The 21,191-nt window shown below is 36.7% G+C and overlaps 1 protein-coding gene across 2 annotated transcripts in view; it reads left to right on the top strand.

The window, feature by feature from the left end:
- The window catches only part of CCSER1 (coiled-coil serine rich protein 1), a 942,549-nt gene that overhangs the window by 498,740 nt on the left and 422,618 nt on the right, over positions 1–21,191 (top strand). The window contains exon 7 of one of the 2 annotated variants that reach the window (XM_081109401.1): positions 14,617–14,694. The exons of the other annotated variant lie outside the window; for it this stretch is intronic. Coding sequence (XP_080965527.1) covers positions 14,617–14,694 — 78 coding nt within the window. The remainder of the gene's footprint in view (positions 1–14,616; positions 14,695–21,191) is intronic. 2 annotated transcript variants of the gene reach the window in all.

Below are 21,191 nucleotides of genomic sequence, written 5' to 3'. Positions count from 1 at the left end.
GTGGCAAATAAGGGTGACTTGAGGAACTTTTTATAAGAGGAGAACAATTGATTTATAGCAGGCATGCCAAACTCTAATACGGGCCAAATAAACAAGGTTCAAGTTTATGCGGGCTGCAATAAAAACACACAAAAGCTTCAATTTTTCATAGAAACGTAGGTTTATTTAGATAGAGACATGCTGAATGCAAAGGCCTGTAATAAATGAGTAATCATTAACATAAAAGAATAGAACATTTTAATAAAAATTAACATTTTTTCCTGAACATTAACTTACCAGACACTGACTAATTGCACAAGTTAATAAGCATGACTCAAATAAACCTATTTATCTTGTACTCCGAAAGCGAACTATTTCCTGTTGCACACACCAAACAAGTCAGCACAAGACTAATGACGTGGCAGTCGGCTGCTAAAAATATTCGCTGCTGGTATTAGTGGAGAGAAATGGTGCGCCTGAGCATAAGGCACGTAAGGGAAATGGATGCAACGTGATTATAGTAATCAGTCATTAGTGAACTGATTAGTTGTAGTTCGTTATTAATAATTATGTATAACGGGATATTGTAAAAATTAAGTTACAAAATGTTTATTAAAATGTTTCTTCCCTACCATATATTGGCTGGGCTGCAAAAATATTCATTGTGGGCCACATGTGGCCCGAGAGTTTAACATGCTTGATTTACAGTTATTTGTTCCACTGTCTGTTTTATGAAAGCCATTTTTACTCTGTACTCTGAGGAATGCATGCGTAAGATAAGTACACTATCCACCGGGAGCTTGAAATCTAGAAAGGAAATGAGATATGTACAAAAATATAGTAACTGATAATATCATGAGCCCAGAAGAGGTCCAGGCAATGTATTATAGGATTTCAGAGAACTGCAATGTTGCTTTTAGGCATTAGGCAAGTGTTCATGGAGTCATAGGCAGCTGAGCTTGGTAAAAGATGGGTCAGATTTTGATATTAAGATTATTAAAGAAGGGCATTTCCAAAATTTCTGATGAAGAAGGGACTAAAAGGAAGTAAAATTGCATGAGAGGAATTATGGTTAAAAGGATTATTGGAAAACAGCTAATAATTGGTTTTGAGAACTGGAATTACTTAGGTAAGTAAAGGTGAAGGAATGAAAAGAAAAGGTTTTCTCAGCTTGAGAGACCTGAATGCCTTCCTAGAGTGTGAAATTCATCCATGTCCCTAAGTGAAATAATGAACCCTTCTAGCAGAGAGGAGGCATGAAGAATGATGATCAGAAAGGTCAGTCTGATGTTCGGGTGAGGGAAGGACTGGAGGAGGGAAGGCTGAGTACAGACAAGGATTATAGTATTCTGAATCAGATCTTTAGTCCAATATAGAAATGGAAACTTGGAAAATGAGTCTGCAGAACAAGATATTATTTAGAAATTGACCCCTCCCCACCATGCATTTTGTGATTATTTCTTTCTACAAAGTGAAGAAAAAGGCAATTAAAGTTTCATCTGCTTCTACTCAAGCTCTTGTACAAGAAATTGTATGTTGTGAATAGCTGTGTGTTGAATGTGTCTAGTGGTGTGCAGGTAAATGGTTAACAATCAGCCCTCCAAATTAAAGGCCCTGACCTGGAATTTGCCAATTTCTGTGGTGTAACTAATCTTTCCATGGCTAATTTTAAACTACCAGTGTGATGTAACTAAACATGAATTTGGGAAGTTTGGGGAGGAAAACTTCCCTGCTAATTTAGGATTGACATTTTTGGGTCCCTCAAATTAACTGACAACAGACAGATCTACAGCAGAAAAGTTACTCATGCAGAGCTGCTCAGTAGTGAGTAACTCAATGGATAGCCATCCCCACTTAACAAGGAGTAGTGGGAAGCAGCTTAGGACTTCAGTGGGGAAGTATGGGAGGTTCTACTGGGCACCTGGAATTGCACTCCTGCTAAGGGATCAATGGTGGCTGTGCTCCTGGGAGGATCTGCTTAAGTTCAGATAACGTTTCTTTCTGTGGTTTCTGATTGTTCAGAAGTTTTCAGTTTAAAATAATATTTACAACACTTTGGTGAGCTATTAACCCCTTTTGGAAGAGATGAGCAGAATCAACTCTAGGGAGCCCTGGCAAGGTGGCTGAGTTACACCAGCATATGTATCCCACCTCAGATATGATTTTTTCATGCAATGAATTAAATTCTTTAAAAACAAAGAAACAAGAAATCAAAGCAAAGTTTGTCTTAACTGCTATGTTCTAGGCATGGTAGAAGAGAAGACACTATTGGCAATGACACTATTAGCTATAAAGACTGGACAGATTTCGGAGAATACTGTTAGGTTTCTTGATAACTTGAGGAGTTTAGACAAATGAAGTGTGGAAAAAATAGGTAAAATTGGTGTAAAGTTGAAGTAAATGCTTTCTGTTTATTCTTTCATCTCCTCATTTGGTCTTTCTTTATTGTAAATTGGCTAAGTGGGTTGTACATATATTTGCGGCAGGAAGGTGCTAAACTTCTGTCCTCTTCGGTAGGGTTTGTGAAAGAAAAAAATTAGGTGAAATCATTTTGATTTCCAGAAGTCTAGCTAAGTGTGGCTGTTTATGACCCATCTCCTCATGTCATGGGGCCTAGAGAAGAAGCAGGTGTCCTTCTTTCTCCTCCTCATAGTTTTCTGACTGTTCTCTTCCTTCCCCCTGATTACTCTTGGCTCAGATGTGGTCTTTCAGCTTCCACATTTGCCCTTCTGTAGTCTCCTTTTAACTTAGCATTTGCCACATTTTTTCATTATAAGTGAGTTATCAAGTCCAGCCCACACTGAAGGGAAGGGTATTACACAAGAGTGCAAAAGCAAAAAGCATTTGAGGCCATTGAGTAGCCACTTACCTTGGGCAACATCTCCAATGCTAAGCCCTAGGATGGCACTCAGAATTTAAAGCTAGAAGCTTACTAGCCCTCTGTAGCAGACACGAAATTCCACTGTCATTCAGTTTAAAAGCTGCAAACATTATCCTATCCACTGACACTTTTGAAGTCCAAGAATGAAATGACACCCTTTCCTTCCATTTCAATACTACACCAGCCAAATCTGCTAGGAAAAAGCTGCTCTGTGCAGTTGAAAGTCAACCAGCAGCAGCTTGCAGCCCTCAAGGCCCTGGCATCTGTGTTTTGGCTGAGACTACACATGGCCTTTGCCTTCATGAGGTTGTTGGGACGCAGAGGCTTTACTGAGGCCCATTCATCCCACAAAGCATCACTTAAGAGTAAGAAGAATGTAGAAATAGCTTCCTGCCTATGGGAGAAGTCTCCAAAGCAGCAGGCAGCCTTCCAGTTAAACTCTTATGATCTGAAGCTTAAAGCTCTACTCAGCAGTAAAAAGCTAACTGCTTAGCTGTGGAGGAGAACACATGTTCTCTGTATGTGATCTTGCTAGCAAACGAAAGAGGAATGAGCTGAGCCAGGCACCACATTCATCTATGCCAGATTTATCAGCAAGAAAAAGTGATCCTTTTCTGGTAGACAGAGGAACGGAGAGTGTAACACTAACAGAGCTCCTTCTACATGAAAGGAACAGCACGAATGAGGAAGAAGTGTTCCCATCAAACTTCTAAATCTACCAAAATTTTTATTTGTTTTATTATTTTATGTTTTCTTAAATATGCAGAAAATTCCACATAGTCACATATACCACTCTTTGTGTGATTTATTTAGGTTTATGTGTATTCACACACGCACACACACACACTGAGTGGCCAGATTATTATGACAACCTGATGTTTGTAGGCAAATTAGCCATACACTGCATCATATGGGATATGGAAGCCAAAGGCCTGTTTGAACACCTTTGCTGTTTGCAGTTACCAAGATAAAACGTCTCCAATTCACACAGGAACACAAGGAATGGACTGTTGAGCATTGGGAAAAAGTCATGTGGTCCGATGAATCACATTTCCAGTTGCATCATGCAGATGGCAGAGTGAGAATTTGGCGGAAACAGCATGAAAGCATACACCCCACATGCATGGGTACAACACTTTAAGCTGGTGGAGGCAGTGTTAAGGTTTGGGGCATGTTTTTCTGGCATGATTTTGGCCCTTTAATTTGTGTGGAACAACATCTGAATAGCACAACATACCTAAGTATCTTTGCTGATCAAGTTCATCCTATCATGTTGATGGCATATCCCAGTGGAGATGGCTTCTTCCAACAAGACAACGCGCCATGCCATGGTGCTTATATTGTGCAGGAGTGGTTTCAAGAACATGAGGGAGACTTTACCTTGCATAGGTGGCCCCCACAATCACCAGATCTCAATCCAATGGAGCATTTGTGGGACGAAGTTAAAAGAGCCATCAGGCAGCTGGTTCCACAACCATCAAATCACACAGAACTGGACAGTGCTATTCATCAGGCATGGTGTCAGATTCCTTGCATCACCTTTCAACATCTCGTGGAGTCAGCGCCAAGAAGAATCACCGCAGTACTGAAGGCAAAAGGTGGCCCAATGAAGTACTGATGGGGTTGGTCATAATAATCTGGCCACTCAGTATGTGTGTGTGTGTGTGTATATATTTATATATATATATATATATATATATATATATATATATATATATATATATATATATATTTTTTTTTTTTTCCCAGAGAGAGGGAGAGAGAGATAGAAACATCAATGATGAGAGAGAATCATTGATCAGCTGCCTCTGCAGGAACTCTGGTCATTGAGCTCACACCCAGGGCATATGCCCTGACTAGGAATCAAACCATGACTTCCTGGTTCATAAGTCAACACTCAACCACTGAGCCGTGCTGGCCAGGCCTATTTAGGTTTAAGTTTAGAAAACCTCCATCCATTTTATGATAATATATATCTAATGTTTACCTATATTTTTCAAGTTCTTTGTTTGGGTTATTTATGTATTTAGCACTTTAATCCATTCAGGATTTATTTGAATGGAACTTAAGAATATTTTTTTCTCTAATAACTAACCAATTGGTAAATCACAGCCCTTTAAATAACCTATTATATTTCTCTTTACCTACTGAAGTGACAGTAAATTTAGAACTCTCAAACTTCTCAAATAGGAGTAAAAATTAGCACATTAGCCTTTGAGGAAAATTTATTAATATATGTGAAGTTAGCTAATTATATGCATATTCTATAAGTAAGGCCTTATAATTCTATAACTGTGTTAAAAGAAATAATTACAGATATGTTTTTAAAATATTATCACAGCATTACTTATAAAGGAAAAAAATGGCAGTATAAAAAATGTCTAAAATTAGGGACCTGAGAAGATGAATACAGCTGTAATTATATGATGGAATTGTATGCATTCATCATAAGTTACACTGAAAAAAATATTTGATATGACAAAAGTCTTGAGACTGTAGTTTAAGACAAAATTGATGATACATAATATACATTAATTTCAATCAATCACATTGCGCACAATACTGGAAAATACTCATATGTTTTAGCAGTAATTATCTTTTGCTATTTGGATTTTTATCTATCTACTAGAGGCCCAGTGCACGAAATTCATGCAAGAGTAGGCCTTTTCAGCTGCAGCTGCCTGGATCCCTCCCTCACAGCTGTGGTGGCTGCAGCCCCAGCTTTGTCCTGAAGCATATTATGCTTTGTTATGATCTATCTATCTATCTATCTATCTATCTATCTATCTATCTATCATCTATCTATCTAATCATCTCTTTTTTTGTACTTTCCATACGTGGCTTGTCTCCCTTAATGAGCATAAGATAATTAGAGGGACAAACTGTTTTTATTAAACATACATCACAGAATCTGGTTTGTGGTAGGTTCTCAATACTGTTTGTTAAATGTTGTTATTAAATGAGATCATAATTTGAACTTGTTTGAAGCAGCAGAACATACCAAGAGTGTTCAAGAAAATATATAAACAGACAGAGGGATAGTGGAGATTCAAATCATAGACTAAAGCATATGGAGATCCAGGAGCACTTGGTTTGGATTCAACCTCAGAGATTAGGGATCAGAGATAGAATTTCTCTCCCTCGGAAAAATAATGGGTTAAAAAAGGAACTCTGCCTTATAGTATCTGTATAACTGAGACGAATGATATAGGGACTTGAAGGTTCAAATACCATGCACTCCCAGAATCTGAATACAAGAGTAGAATCTTCAGTTTCCTAAAAATGAAACAAACCCCAAGCAAAATAACATGAATATGCTTAGTCATTGTTGAGGTGGCCCACAAAACCATGAAAAAATAAGCTGATTTTAAAAATATATTGCTAATAAGATAAGCCATTTCTCTTCTTAATTATGCTGTCCTGTGTCTGGCATGAAGAAATTATGCTTTTGGTAGCTGACTTTTAAATTTGTTTAAAATGAATGAGGTAACATTAATTGTGTCACTGTGGTGAAGCTTTAGCACTGTTCAAAGAAAATAGTGCTTTGATTCTAAATGATTTGTATTTCTATATACATGAACCATTGCTTGACAAAAGCATCCTTTGAGAGTTACCAGTTACTTGTTTTAATTTTATACTAAACAAAGAATCCTCTGCTCTATAATGTGGTTTCTGAGTGGTTCTTTTCACCAGTAAGGAAGAGCTCACGTAGGTTGCCACCCTGAGTTCCAATGCCAAATTAACTACTACGTTGGCCCATCTGATAAAGTACTGTGTGTAATTCATTTAGTTATTCTGAATTACCCCGCAAAATGTACTAATACCTGTGTGAATTGATATACTTTAATTTCTGAAGCTTTCAAACTTAGAAATCATTTCTTATTTCTCCTGTGGGATTTACCCTCAAGGAACAAGTAAATTCATTTTATGTTATTATTATATTTTTAATCCTCACCTGAGGACATATTTTTATTGATTTTAGAGAAAGAGAAAGGGAAGGAGGGAGGGAGGGAAAGAGAGAGAAAGAATGAAACATTGATGTGAGAGCGAAAAAGCAATAGGTTGCCTGACATATGGGCCCCTACAGGGGATCGAAACTACAACCTAAATATGTGCCCTGACTGAAATTGAACCTTTTGGCATATAGGATAAAGCTTCAACCAACTGCACCTGGCTGAGTCTGTTTATTTTGTTGCAATAGTCCAGTAATTAAGGCTATTGTGGGGTTTGGTCACGGCTTTGATTTAGCTGTAATTTGGTGACAAAACATTCAAGAAATGAGATTGGTAATTTGAAATGTTCAGAAGATCAGAATAGAGCAAAGAGCAAAACTAACTGAACTCTGAGCCAGGCACCTGTTGGGATATTATTTCTCTCAACTATCTTAGTGGATAGCATCCAGAAAGAGATTTTAAAAGTACATCGTTTTTAGAACCTCTGTGATTTTAGGAAGGTGAACTTCAGCCAGAGCTTTTGTTTACCTTGTGTATCTGTACTAAAGACCTTTTGAAGTAGAGAATGCATGATGAGACAGTGGGAAAATATTTACTCTTAAGCCTCAGGTGGGTGTATAAATTGATAGAATCTCTATGCAGGGTGATGTGGCAAAAACATTCACAATTAAAATTGAATATATCTTTTAGCCCAGTAATTCCACCTCCAAAAAATTACTTTAAAGATAAATATGCAAATAATATGATTATTTCAGCTCTCTTTGTAATAGCTAAAGAGTGGGAATGCAACACTAGTTAATTATATTATGACAGAGGCATAAAATAGGATACTATAAAGCAAAATAAAATAAAGAATAAACTAATTATATACAGATACATGGTAATTTGAAAAGGCAAGTTGAAGAACAGTATGTATAATAACATATATATAACATTTTAAAAATCCATGATTATATATATTTATGTGTATTTCTATTATATACATATAACATCTATGGAAGATTATACAATAAAATGATAGAATTAGAGGCCTCTCAATGTCTGGGGACTAAAAGTGGAAGGGGAATGTTTTTCTGGAAAAAGACTATGTGAATGTGCTATCTAGTTAAAGCGAAAATTTTAAAATATATATAAATTTTAAAAGAATGTAAGTAAATACATTCTTATGTGCAGGCATATTTTGATCAAATCATGAAGATTCAAATTCAAAAATAGATAACTGAGTCCCCAAAATTTTGAAAATAATTTTGTAAACTATTTTTCTATCATAAATATTGGTAACTGCTTAGCTTAGAATAGAGTAGTATCCTGGGTCTCTACTTGTGTCAGCCAATTCCAAATTCTAGGTTATATAACTTGCAATTTCCCAACCATAGTGTTTATTCCTAGAGTAGAGAGGATGCTTAAATCTTAGGCACACTGTTTTGTAACAATTATCTGACCATGCAGAGCTCCATTATCAATATGCCAGATGTGTACTTAGGACTCAAGTTTTTTTCTCCATTTCTTGGGTTGGCTCTGTGTTGGATTATTTCCGAAGGATATTCCATGTACTTGGGTACCTCTGGAAAATCAGGTAGAAACACATTCTTCGGCCCTAGCAGCATTAGCTTAATGAGAGCATTTCTTTCTCAAGATTCCAACACAGTTTCCATATTTGAGCTTCATTTAAATGATTTGGCTCCTGTTCTGTTCTGTGTCCAATAGGAAAGATTGGAGGACTTTGCCATATGCTCATACCTATTGCAAGGGTGTTGAATCAGCACTGCTCAAAACAAATGGATTGAGATTTTAGGAGAAATCACTCTCCAAAAGAAAATTCAAATTTTGTTAACATAGTAAAATGGATTATATACTTGAAAGGCAAAGTAGAAGATATCAACTACAAGAATGTATTATAAAAAACAACAACAAAAAAAACTTGCATTTTCATCTGGAAAAAAAAGGACCAATAAAAGATGTCACAAAAATTGATAAGGTTGTTGAGTTTGTTTAAAATACAAAGAGCTAGTCCTGAGTTAGATATTGAACTCAACTTACTGTCTCTCTCATTTCACTTTGCTGCCAAAACAAGAAACAAGTAAGCATGGAATATGTCTTTCTGTGTCATGATGAGATGTTCTGCTTTCCTTTTCTTACTAAGTCCTTGGGGCAACCACATCTTAAAAGTGGGATGAAACATGACTTAAAATCTAAGGAAAGGGAAACCTAATGTATACTCAATAATTATTGAATAGCTGAATGAATTAATGCCTGAATTTCCACAGAAAATTGACACATCTGACAAAAAGCACTTTTAAGAAAAGCAACCCATTTATACCACAGAAATCTATGTATTTTATCAGTAGTAATATAATTGATTATTAAAACAGCTAATAGTGATGCCATAACCGGTTTGGCTCAGTGGATAGAGCATTGGCCTGCGGACTGAAAGGTCCCAGGTTCGATTCTGGTCAAGGGCATGTACCTGGGTTGCGGGCACTTCCCCAGTGGGGGATGTGCAGGAGGCAGATGATCGATGTTTCTCTCTCATCGATGTTTCTAACTCTCTATCTCTCCCCCTTCCTCTCTGTAAAAAATCAATAAAATATATTTTTAAAAAAAATAAAAAACAAAACAAAACAGCTAATAGTGTAATATGTGGTGCATTTTTTACAATATAATTTTATAATTATAAGGACACATATTCAAATTAGAGTCAATGCATTTAGATGACCATTTCCTTTTAATAGACCTGGAGAATTAGTTTATAAAATTTATCCTAATGGTTTAAAAAATTAAAATTTTTTACTTACACTCAAATCTGTTTATGTACTCAACAGATTTGAGCCCGATTGATCATGTCTCGCTTCAATAAATCCTGATAATAAACTTTAATCCCATAGGACAGATCCATTAATTATGCTTTCATGGGAGGTATAATTAATGGGTCTATACTATGGAATTATTGCACTCAGTAAATACTAATAATTCAAACTCACTTTTCCAAGTACCTTAAGAGTACCCAAACAAATATATCATTTTATATGGCTGAAGCTTTCCTTCAACATCCTCATATGGAACATAAATGCATGAGGGGGGGGGGGAAATTAACATCTTCTTTTCAGTGAGATCTTTATAGACGATTAAAGATTCTTTGGTAGAGATATTATGCATTCCAATAAAATGGTCCGTCAAAATTTATTTTTGTGATGGTTATAAAAGGTCTGATGCAAGCTTAGAAGCAATCAGTAAAATGACAGTCATGCATTATAATACTGAAAAGCCTAGTTATGTTGCTAATAAAGAATATTTTAAAATAAGCGTTTTATTTTAAAACAGTTTCAGATTTATAGAAAAGTTGCAGAGAACTCCTGAATAACCCTTATCCAGTTTCACCTATTGTGATCCTCCTACCTTAGCAGAGAATATTTGTCACAACTAAGATCTGATATTGCTACATTCTTATTAACTAAACTCAGCAATTTATTTTGATATCACCAGTTTCCCCTAGTGTCCCTTTTGCTATTCCAGGATTTTATCCAAAATGACACATTATGTTTAGTCATCATGTTGCCCTTAGAATCATAATCTGTAATAGTTCTCAGACTTTCCATGTCGTTGATGAACTCGACTTTGGTCAGATTTTTTTCTAAAAAGGTCCTCAATTTGAGTTTGTCGAATATTTTTCTCATAAGTAGACTGAAATAGTTGGATTTTGGTAAGAAGACCACAGAAGTGAATTATCCCTCTCATAACATTATATCATGCTACCTTCATGATCACTTGGTTAAGGCAGTGTTTGCCAGTTTTTTCCACTGAAAAGTTACCTCTCTCCCTTTTCATCCATCACTACCCAAAAGAAATAAGTTACTAAACACAACCTAGGTGTGGGGGTGGACTATTAAGTCCCACTTCTTGAAGAGGGGGAGCAGCTACCTAAAATTTTTTGGAATTCTTCTGCAGGAGAGATTGCCTCGTCTCCCAATTTTTTATTTATTTGGTCACTTATTTACTTATGTCTGAATTCATTTTTGTCTTATACTTTGAGTTGTACTCCAATTCTATGTTATTTATTTTGTTGCTCAAAGTGTTTCATCTTTGGCAATTGGAAGCTCTTTCAAGTTCGCTCCTCTGTCTCTTTGGCATGCCCCATCTTTTTATTTTTGAGCATGTCCTTACTTTCCGTCACAACACAATGCTTCAGGATATGGTGGATTTCAAAATAATTTTGCTGCGTGAAAGAAGCTGGACCCCAAATAATTTATAGCTATAGAAATGGAAAGGGGGGAATCTAGCAATTTGGCTGAAATAACATTTTAAGTGTGGGGAAAATGTTAGGTTTATATTACTTATAAACCTAGTGTTGAAAAGGAGATGTTTATTGGACTTCGAAGCAGAAAACTAAGTTTTAGGACACGTGTCAGAGTTAGGATAGGCTTCTTATAATGAGAATGTCTATTGCAGTCTCCAAATGAGTAAAAAACACAAGGGTATTTCAGGAGAATTAAGGGCATTCCTTTTTTGGGATGATTTGCTTCCTTTGAAGAATAAGTATTCTATATTCCCTTGGGATTGACTTTCACATGATCATAAACCAGCCATTTCCACAACCTCTGAAATATATCATAAGCAGATAAAGCCATAATTCTAACAAAATATTTTATGAAGATATTATAGAAGAACATACACTGTTAGCTTTTAAAATCATCTTTGCAACTTATATCTATGCAAAGTACATCTATGAAGTACTTTGTTAATTTTATTTAAACATACAATTGCATTGGTATTGCTATCATTGAATGAAAGGGTAAATGAATTTAAGTATGGTAAAATGTGTGGATAAGGCATATCTGAAGAGTTTACTATAGTATTTTAACTCAAAGGAAAAACAAATTGGAATGGCAGCTAAATTACAGATTACTGAAATGTAAATAGAAAAAGCAATAAGCTAAAATGAAGATTTTAAATTTTATATATATATATATACTGTATACGTGTGTATATATATATATATATATATATATTCTCAACTTAATAATTAAGTGCAGTTCATAAGATGTCATATAAGATTGATTTGTTTTTTAAAGATTTTTTCTCATGACTTCTCATGAGCAATGGAATTAAAGTGTCACACTATAAGATGGATTTGAAACTGAAAGCTAGAACAAAGTTTTCTCTAAGACTGACATTCAAAGAATCAAGGTTACATGATGCAAATTTTAGAGTCTGCTTTTTACAGTCTTAGGATGGCACATTTATTTCTGGAATGTTGTAGGGAGACCTCAGCCCTAAGAGAAGTTAACCATGAAACTTGATTTCGAGCTGCTCTACTTATGGAAGTTGGAAAACCTTCATCTGTAAGATTATGATCCAGGATTTTATATTTTCACAACTGAATGTCATCTCTGTCACCTGAATATATAATTTTTAAGGGCAAATACTTTAATGTGCTTTGCAGAATGTCATTAGTTCAGGATAATATCATATAATTCAAATGTATATGAATTGTGTTCTATCACTTGCTATGTGCCCAGTTTATTGTACACATAAATAAAAATGACTTAAAATAATAATTTTTAATTCTCACTCAAGGATATGTCTTTTTGGTTTTGAGAGAGAGAGAGAGAGAGAGAGAGAGAGAGAGAGAGAGAGAGAGAGATTAGCTGCCTCCTGTATGTGCCCTGGCCAGGGATTGAACCTACAACTTAGGTATGTACCCTGACTGGGAATGGAACTGCAGACTTTTGGTGCATAGGATAATGCTCCAACCAACTGAGCAACCCGGCCAGGGCAAAAATAATCTTTGAATTAAAAGAAAGTTTAAGAATTTGTAGCAGTTGCAGTATCTGTTCTTTGAATTTCTTCTTTTATTGGAACTTAAGTCAGCCAAACTTGTCTACTTGTTCCCGTATCTCAATCATGCTTAATTCCTTGTTTTGCTGTAATCTTCACTGCAAAATTTATTGTATTTGTGTGCACGTATATTTGGAAAATGAGCTGAAAACTGGAGGTGTGAATTAATTTCAATATTTTATTTGCTTGACTACTTAAATGGAAAATTCCTCTGAGAGAATAAGCTAAGAATATAGTAAAATAAATTACGTTGCTACCTATTGTCAATATCCTTTTCTTGATTTTAGAAAAAATAATGACAAGTTTCTAACTCATTTTTTAGGTTAATCTCTTACGTAAGAAGTTTTAATTGATTAAATTTTTAGTACTGAAATAACAGCATTAGCAAATTTCCAATAATGCTCTTATACTGTGTCTTTTGTCCTTAAAAGTTTTGTTTAGCAGAATATAATAAGGTTGTAAAATGGCAGGGTCCATAGACATCAATCAGCTGCCTCCTGTATGTGCCCTGTATGTGGGGATATTAAAAATATAATATTTCTTCATTTTGCAATAATATAGTAATGACAGACATGTTTTTTATAAAAACTGGATACAATTATATTATTCTCCATAAATGAAAAAAATTAATAATCTATGTTTGATAATGAGTTTGAAAGACATAGAAATAGCAACATAATGAATTAACACAGATACATATTATCTTCAAAGAAAAGGTAAAAAAATAAAGTAAGCAAATGTAATACTAAATACTACTCTAACACAAAAATGATTATTATATTTAATAAAATGCACTTGTAATGTACATTGTTATAATTTCACTGATATCTCAGATAACTATTTCTAAATAAGAAATAATCCTATATAATAAAAGCCTAGGTGGCATCACATGATGTCATCACAAGATGGCTGCCACAAGATGGCCGGCAGGGGAGGGCAGTTGGGGCGATCAGGCAGGTTGGCAGGGGAAGGGCAATCAGGCAGGCAAGCAGGTGAGCAGTTAAAAGACAGCAGTCCTGGATTGTGAGAGGGATGTGCGACTGCCAGTTTAGGCCCAATCCCTGTGGAATTGGGCCTAAACCTGCAGTCTGACATCCCCCAAGGGGTCCCAGATTGGAGATGGTGCAGGCCGGGCTGAGGGCTACCCCCACCCCATGCACAAATTTTGTGCACTGGGCCTCTAGTTCATTATATAACAACTAGAGGCCCGGGGTCCCTTGGAGTGGCCTGTGGGGATTGGGCCGAAGCTGGCAGTCCAATGCCACCTGCAGCTCCTACCTACTGCTCCCACTTATCCCAGCCCCCTGGCGCTCATGCTCAGTCAGTCCTGATCTGGAGAGGCTCGAGCCACAGCACTCGCCAGCCATAAGCCCTGAATCTGGCGCCTGTCATGAGGGGGCTTTGGGGAGACCTGGATGCGTTCATCCCCTGGGTGGGTGGTAGGACACCCTTGCCAAAGCAGGATCTGGATCCCTCCCACTGACGCTCATGCCAGTTGTTGGGAGCCACCTGGCGGCCACTTTTATATAATTTCTTCCTTGTGGAGAGTCTAGGGAGGGGAAGCGACTAAAGGGGGCCATCAACACTGTCAGGATCGTGCTGGCAGCACTGGTTCATCAGTGACTGGCCCGTTCTTTGGAGATTGGACCTGCAGGAATACTGATGGAGTGAGTGGCTACCGCCGGGCTAGTGGGCCGCTGGGACAGGTAGGTCAGCTAAGCAGCACTCACACTGTGGGGGCATACTGACCACCAGGGGGCAGCTCCTGCATTGAGCGTCATAGCAACTGGTCGACCGGTCATTCAGTCATTCAGTCACTTAGGCTTTTATATATATAGATACTTTTTATTTTCCTACACCCATATTTACTTTATTTTTTAATTTTAATAACAAGGATTATATTCTAAGTGAGAAATAATAAAAATGGCTACAAAAAGTGTCTTTTCAATTCACTTTTTTTTCCTGCAGAGTGCGGATATGAGCCCAGCAAGTAGCACCACTTCACTTCCAGTTAGTCCTCTTACTGAAGAGCCATTGCCTTTCAAGGTAACAAACAAACCAACAAACAAACATGATTTTTTTAAAAATAGTTCATAAATATAATAAAATAGATATTTAATTCTTAAGTGGCAAATGAACTGCTTTAATCTGTAATAATATTATATGAAATATTAAAATCTTTTTTGTTTCATTTTGTTGTCATTCTAATTGCAAAGTAAAAGTAAAGGTTTGGAATATATATTAATACTTTCTGGAACATGTTATTTGCTTGGCATGTGATAGACAGTGTTTTCATTGTAATGGTTTGATGTTACATGAATTGAGGTTCCAAACCTTTTTAATTTAAGCAATAAATTTAGAGTGAATGGTCAGCCCTCATCAAGTGTTTAAATTTTCATTGATGACTGTAGGGCATAATTAATTATCTAATCTTTACAAAATAATAGTCAAATTCATGAATTGAAATATGGAACCATTCCTCCACATTATAATTTTAAAATATTTAAGTAAATATGCAAATAAGTATTTAAGTATTATGATTAGTAGAATTCTGCAGTTTGGGAGGCTTTATACATTAAAAATATGAAGTCATCTTTTTGTTTTGATATTTAAGATTAGATTTTTCTCTTTAGGCCAGAGCTTCTAGCTTAGCTACTTTATATTTATGCCAGGGATATTTGGATTTCATTAGGATTATTATAAATAAAGGCACTCCTTAAGAGCAGGAGATAAAAAGAAAAACTTGGAGAGATGGGATAATACACTTACGTGCAATAATTCAGTGTTGTTTGGTTTAAAGACAGGGAAATGAACATTTAGGGGTTCATTATAACTTGCATAATTTTTGTATTTATCATAAAATTATTGTTTTGGGAGTTTTTCTTTTTCATATAAAAGCTTATTCAACTTCATACTGCTTACACCTACTGTAGTGACTGGCATGGATTTACATATCGTGAAAATTTACTGTACTGTTTAACTTAAAATAATAGAAGGCTATGAATTCCATTGTTTATCATAGTTTTCTAATTATGCATGCTTTCTTGCTTAATGATAGACAATAATAATTGTTAAAAATCCATTTATATCAGAAAATTGCAAAATACGGAATAGTATTCTGATTATGTTATTTATTGAAAAATATTTCTTTATTATCCTACAACAAAAAAAGAAAATAATGCAATATTTCAAAACTTAGTGTTACTTGATATTTTCATCTTATGATCTATGGGACAAAATTAACAGAAGAAACATATTTAACAAGGTTTTCACTGGATTTTCAAAGCATTATCAGAAGTCATTTTCTCTTTTTAATATATTGCTAAGGCCTACCTTCCTTAAAAGTTAATGTATTTTTTAAGAGGTAAATAAAAGGTGAGATATAGTCTAAAATCAAATGATATACATCTAATATAAATATAATCATTTTCGTTAGTGTTTCTGATTGGTTCTAAGAGATAAATATTATTTTTGTGTTAATGTGTGTAAGGGATTGTATCAACAATTAAAAATGGCAAGTGCTTATAATATACTAGAGGCCCGGTGCGCAAAAATTTGTGCACTCGGGGGGGAGGGGGGCGTCCCTCAGCCCGGCCTGTGCCCTCTAGCAGTCTGGGACCCCTTAGGAGATAACGACCTGCTGGCTTAGGCCTGCTCCCAGGTGGCAGAGGGCAGGCCCAATCCCTAGGTGCAGCCCCTGGTCCGGTTCAGAGCAGGGCCGATTGGGGAGTTGGGGCACCGCCCCCTGTCATGCACAGAGCAGGGCGGATTGGGAGGTTGTGATGCCACCCTCAGTCATGCTCAGGGTAGGGCCGATTGGGGGGTTGGGGCGCCGCACCCTGTCACACACAGAGCCGCAGGGCGATCAGGAGGTTGGGGAGCTCCCCCCTATCAGGCACAGAGCAGGGCCAATCAGGGGGTTGGGGCGCCTGCCCCTGTAAGGAACAGAGCAGGGCCGATAGGGAGGTTGTGGCCCTGCCCCCTGTCACACACAGAGCCACAGGGCAATCAGGGGTTTGGGCGCTGCCCCCTGTCATGCTGATCCCGGTGCCGGGAGACCTCGCGGCTCCGCTGATCCCGGTGCTGGGAGGCATATTACCCTTTTACTATATAGGATAGAGGCCTGGTGCATGGGTGGGGGCTGGCTGGTTTGCCCTGAAAGGTGTCCTGGATCAGGGTGGGGTTCCCCACTGGGGTGCCTGGCCAGTCTGGGTGAGGGGCTGAGGGCTGTTTTCAGGCTGGGACTGAAGTTCCCAACTGCTCCTTTTTTTTTTTTTTTTTTTTTTTTTTTTTTTTTTTTTTTTTTATTCTGAGCCAGCTTTAGCTCTGAGGCTCCAGCTCTTAGGCCTCTGCTCCTGACAGCAGGTATCTGGTTTGTTTAGGTTCTACAATCAAAACTCTGTATCAACTCCAGGTCTGAGATCCCGGCTAGCTGAAAGCTGGTTTCTGGGGTTTTGTTTAGCTTCTATTTTTGTAACTATGTTTCAAACTGCCAGCTCAGAGGCCTGCAGCAGCAGGTGGGGAACGTTGGAGTCCTCCGTCACTGAAGCAAGCAAGCCTCATGTTAGTTTCAAGCTGCCTGGCCGCCGGCCACCATCTTGGCTGGCAGTTAATTTGCATATCGCCCTGATTAGCCAATGGGAAGAGTAGCGGTCATACGCCAATTACCATGTTTCTCTTTTATTAGATAGGATAATATTGGCTTTTGTCAATGCATACAATTATAGTATCTGTTATGTTACTTCTTTTGTGAAAGGAATACTATTTATAATTTTTTTCAAAAAAATTTATCAGATATAAAAATGTCTCATTAGAATCTAAAATTATTTAAAATTATAAATTACAAGATAAAATTCCTGTATTTGCTTTTTTATTTTTATATTATAAATTTTTACTATTTGAATGAGTAATAGAATATTTATTTATCCTTGTGTATTCACAAAACATATAAAAACTCTTTTGAGATACACCTTAGCACTAAAATGTATTATAATTGCAAAAATGTGTTGAAAACTGTTCAACACATAGAAGACATTGAAGTTTTCTTATAACCATATCTTGAAAAATCCTGAAATTATAAATATTTACATCTAAAACTTTGTTTAAAATTATATTTGACTCACCGAAACCGGTTTGGCTCAGTGGATAGAGCGTCGGCCTGCAGACTGAAAGGTCCCAGGTTCGATTCCGGTCAAGGGCATGCACCAGGGTTGCGGGCACATCCCCAGTAGGAGATGTGCAGGAGGCAGCTGATCGATGTTTCTCTCTCATCAATGTTTCTAACTCTCTATCTCTCTCCCTTCCTCTCTGTAAAAACTCAATAAAATATATTTTAAAAAAAATAAAATAAAAATAAATAAATAAATAAATAAAATTATATTTGACTAAATGGCATGAATGTAGCATGGCCTTTCAAGTTAATATAAAATTAATATTCTTTAATCACTTAGCTTCCTTTTCTTAGAATATGATCCCAGCATCTGACTCCTTAGGCAACTGCACTAATGTGGCCTCTTTGATGACTGATTGAGGGAATTGGTTTTATCTTTCCTATTGGAAGTTAAATTACTAAAAGAAATGCATTCCATTCTTTCTTGGTCCATGTTGAAAGTACTCATGCAACAATTGAAGGAAAATATCCTATTTTGACTCAAATATTTATCAAAGTGAATGCTTTTCTGTAATTATCAGCTTTAGAATGACATTCCAATTAAATTGATTTTAACCATATAATCTCAAATATGACATATATTTTTTGTTATTTATTTATTTATTCACATTTACAACTTAATAAATATCTTCCCACTAATATTTCTGTCTTTATTCTTGACTTGAACGTTAGATGAAAAATTAGCTAAGAATACACCAATAGTACCACAGTAAGGTCTATTAAGTTAAATGTGGAAGAAAACTGGATAGCATCCTGGAGAATCTCTCAAGGAGTCAATCAAGAGAGGTAGGTTAAACAAGACAATTAGATCTTGTTTGGGACAAAATGCTTCCTTTCCACAATATAGCAGTATTTTCAACACTATTTTTGTTTTGTTTTTTAATCCTCACCTGAGGATATTTTTCTATTGATCTTTTAGAGAGAGTGGAAGAGAGAGGGAAAGACAAAGAGAAACTTTGATATGAGAGATACACATCAATTGGTTGCCTCCTGCATGCGCCCTGACCAGGGCCTGGCCCGGGGAGGACCCTGAAACCAAGGTAAGTGCCCTTGACCAGAATTAAACCCAGGACATTTCAATCAACAAGCCAACGGTCTATCCACTGAGCCAAACCAGATAGGGTTACACTATTAATATTGGATCTCATTCTTCAATTTAATTTTTTTAAAGAAAAACAGATCTGCACTGAGAGAAAATCCAATCCCATACTCCCTTCTTAGTGCTCTCCACAGAGCAGGTAACCTCTTACTAAACTTCCTAAACTTGCATTTACCATTTAAAACCTATTGCTGTAGTGTTTTGTTTTGCTTAGCTGGGCTTTCAAAAATGAGGATGTTTTCTACAAATATTCATCCAGTATTAAACAATTGCAGGGGTCTTTGTGCCTTTCTGTCAGATAGAACTGATTGACCAAAGATAAATAGGGCAGGGCACATGAATGTCATTTCACCACAGTCATCACCATTCCTTACTGTATTCATGTCTGGCCACGGAAACTTTGACTATATCTTTTCAGAGAAGAAGATGTATAATGCATGATTCTGTACATTTTCTGTAAGTAATACAATCACAGATTTCGTAGTCAGACTCTTGGTGCTGAGAATTTTCTAGGATTCCAAAATAAATCTGTGCATGCTATTGCAATAGACATACTTTTGGAGACAAAAAGCAAATATATAACCTCTGTTTTTTTAATACAGTAGTCAGCATTACATACACTCTATACACAGCTGCTCTGTCTTGCCACTACATCATTATGAAAGGACCAAGGGAAAACTAATTTGGCAAGGGTGGGAATAATATTTTGTCAAATAACCATAATAGAATGATGAAAGTTCACCAGCATTCATCTAAGGCTTTGATTTGAAAAAAGTGAGAGAGTGCTAACAGTTTGGCTCAGTGGATAAAGTGTTTGCCTGCAGACCAAAGGGTCCCAGGTTCAATTCAGTCAAGGGCATGTACATTGATTGCATGTTCCTCCTTGGCCTGGGCCTGGGCCCTGGTCAGGGCAAGTGCAGGAGCCAACCAATGGATGTATTTCTTTCACATCGATGTTTCTCTCTGTCTTTTGCTCTCTTCCACTTTCCCTAAATATCAATGGAAAAATATCCTTAGGTGAAAATTAACAGCAATAGCAACAACAGCAAAAGTGAGAGAGCCCACTACTTAATTGTTAATTACATTTTTATGTTTTTCTGTAGAATAACAATGAACCCAGTTGGCATTGTTAAATTTTATATTCCCATTTTACTATATTCTACATTTTCTCTCTGCCATTCTTTCTGATTCTCTCAACGATCTGATCACTGACCTCCTCTCTCCCTATGTTAAGCTCAGTCAGATGTTCCACACCAGAGATTCCTTGGAGCTACCAAATTCTACTGTTCTTTAGTAGAATTACCCTATTAACTTATTTGTATATTAACAGTCTCAATCCATTCCTAAGCTAGCACTCTTGAAGATAAAGCTGGTTCATTGTTCCTGGCCCCTCTGTAATAATATATGTTCTTTTGGCCATGTTCTTTTTGCTTGCCACATTCATCACATAATTTAAAATTTATTTTTACTTCATCAAAGCATGGATGCTACATTTTGTCCTTCTTCCTCCAAAAAAACATATTTTCTTTGATTAGATATGTTAGAAAAAGGAACTTTTCTCCCTTAACCTTTTATCCTTACCCTGTGATAAATTCAACGAGATAAAAACAAATGCAACTCTATTTTCTTTAGTCTCTACTTCAAAAGTACACAAGGGCACTGAAGTATACCCTCAATTCACCAATCTTCAAAGTCTAAAAAAAAGCAAAATAACTCATGGCTTTCTTGGCCCAGCCATTGACAGCCGCTTCTCTGTGATGTTTGGGTTCCTAGACTGTCTAGTGAGTTTGGGTGTCTAGTGCTTGGAATACTCAATGGAGCCACCCTATCTGAGGTCCAGCCACCTTCCCAGAAGCTGCCACGGGGTGGCGCTGGGCTCGTACCTGGGTCTCTTTGTGCAATCCAAAGTTCTCGTGACCCCTTTTCTTCATCCCCAGAAATCATTGTTTAGTTTAGACTAGAAAAACGCTCTCTTCAAACTTTTCTCAGATATAATTCCTCTCTCCTTTAATTAGCCAGGGTCTGGAAAAAATATTTTCAATGTACTTTTAGAAATAGAATTGAGGAAAAGAATTGTCTGAAGTGTCTGAAGATTCTTCTGTCCTCACACAAAAATAACTTTAAGAATCACAGGGTCACCAGTTTAAGTAAGGAACAAGGTGTAAATAGATAAATGTTACAGTCTCAGATAACTTATTCTGTCATGCAATGTTGGAAGGTTAGCGGCAGGGTGGGGATTGGGGGGGCAGGGATGATGATGATTCCACTTGACCA

The sequence above is a fragment of the Myotis nattereri genome, assembly GCF_964212035.1.
Source record: "Myotis nattereri genome assembly, chromosome: 1".
NCBI lineage: Eukaryota > Metazoa > Chordata > Mammalia > Chiroptera > Vespertilionidae > Myotis > Myotis nattereri.
Note: the sequence above shows the minus strand (reverse complement) of the source record. Positions and strands in the feature narration are given on the sequence as shown.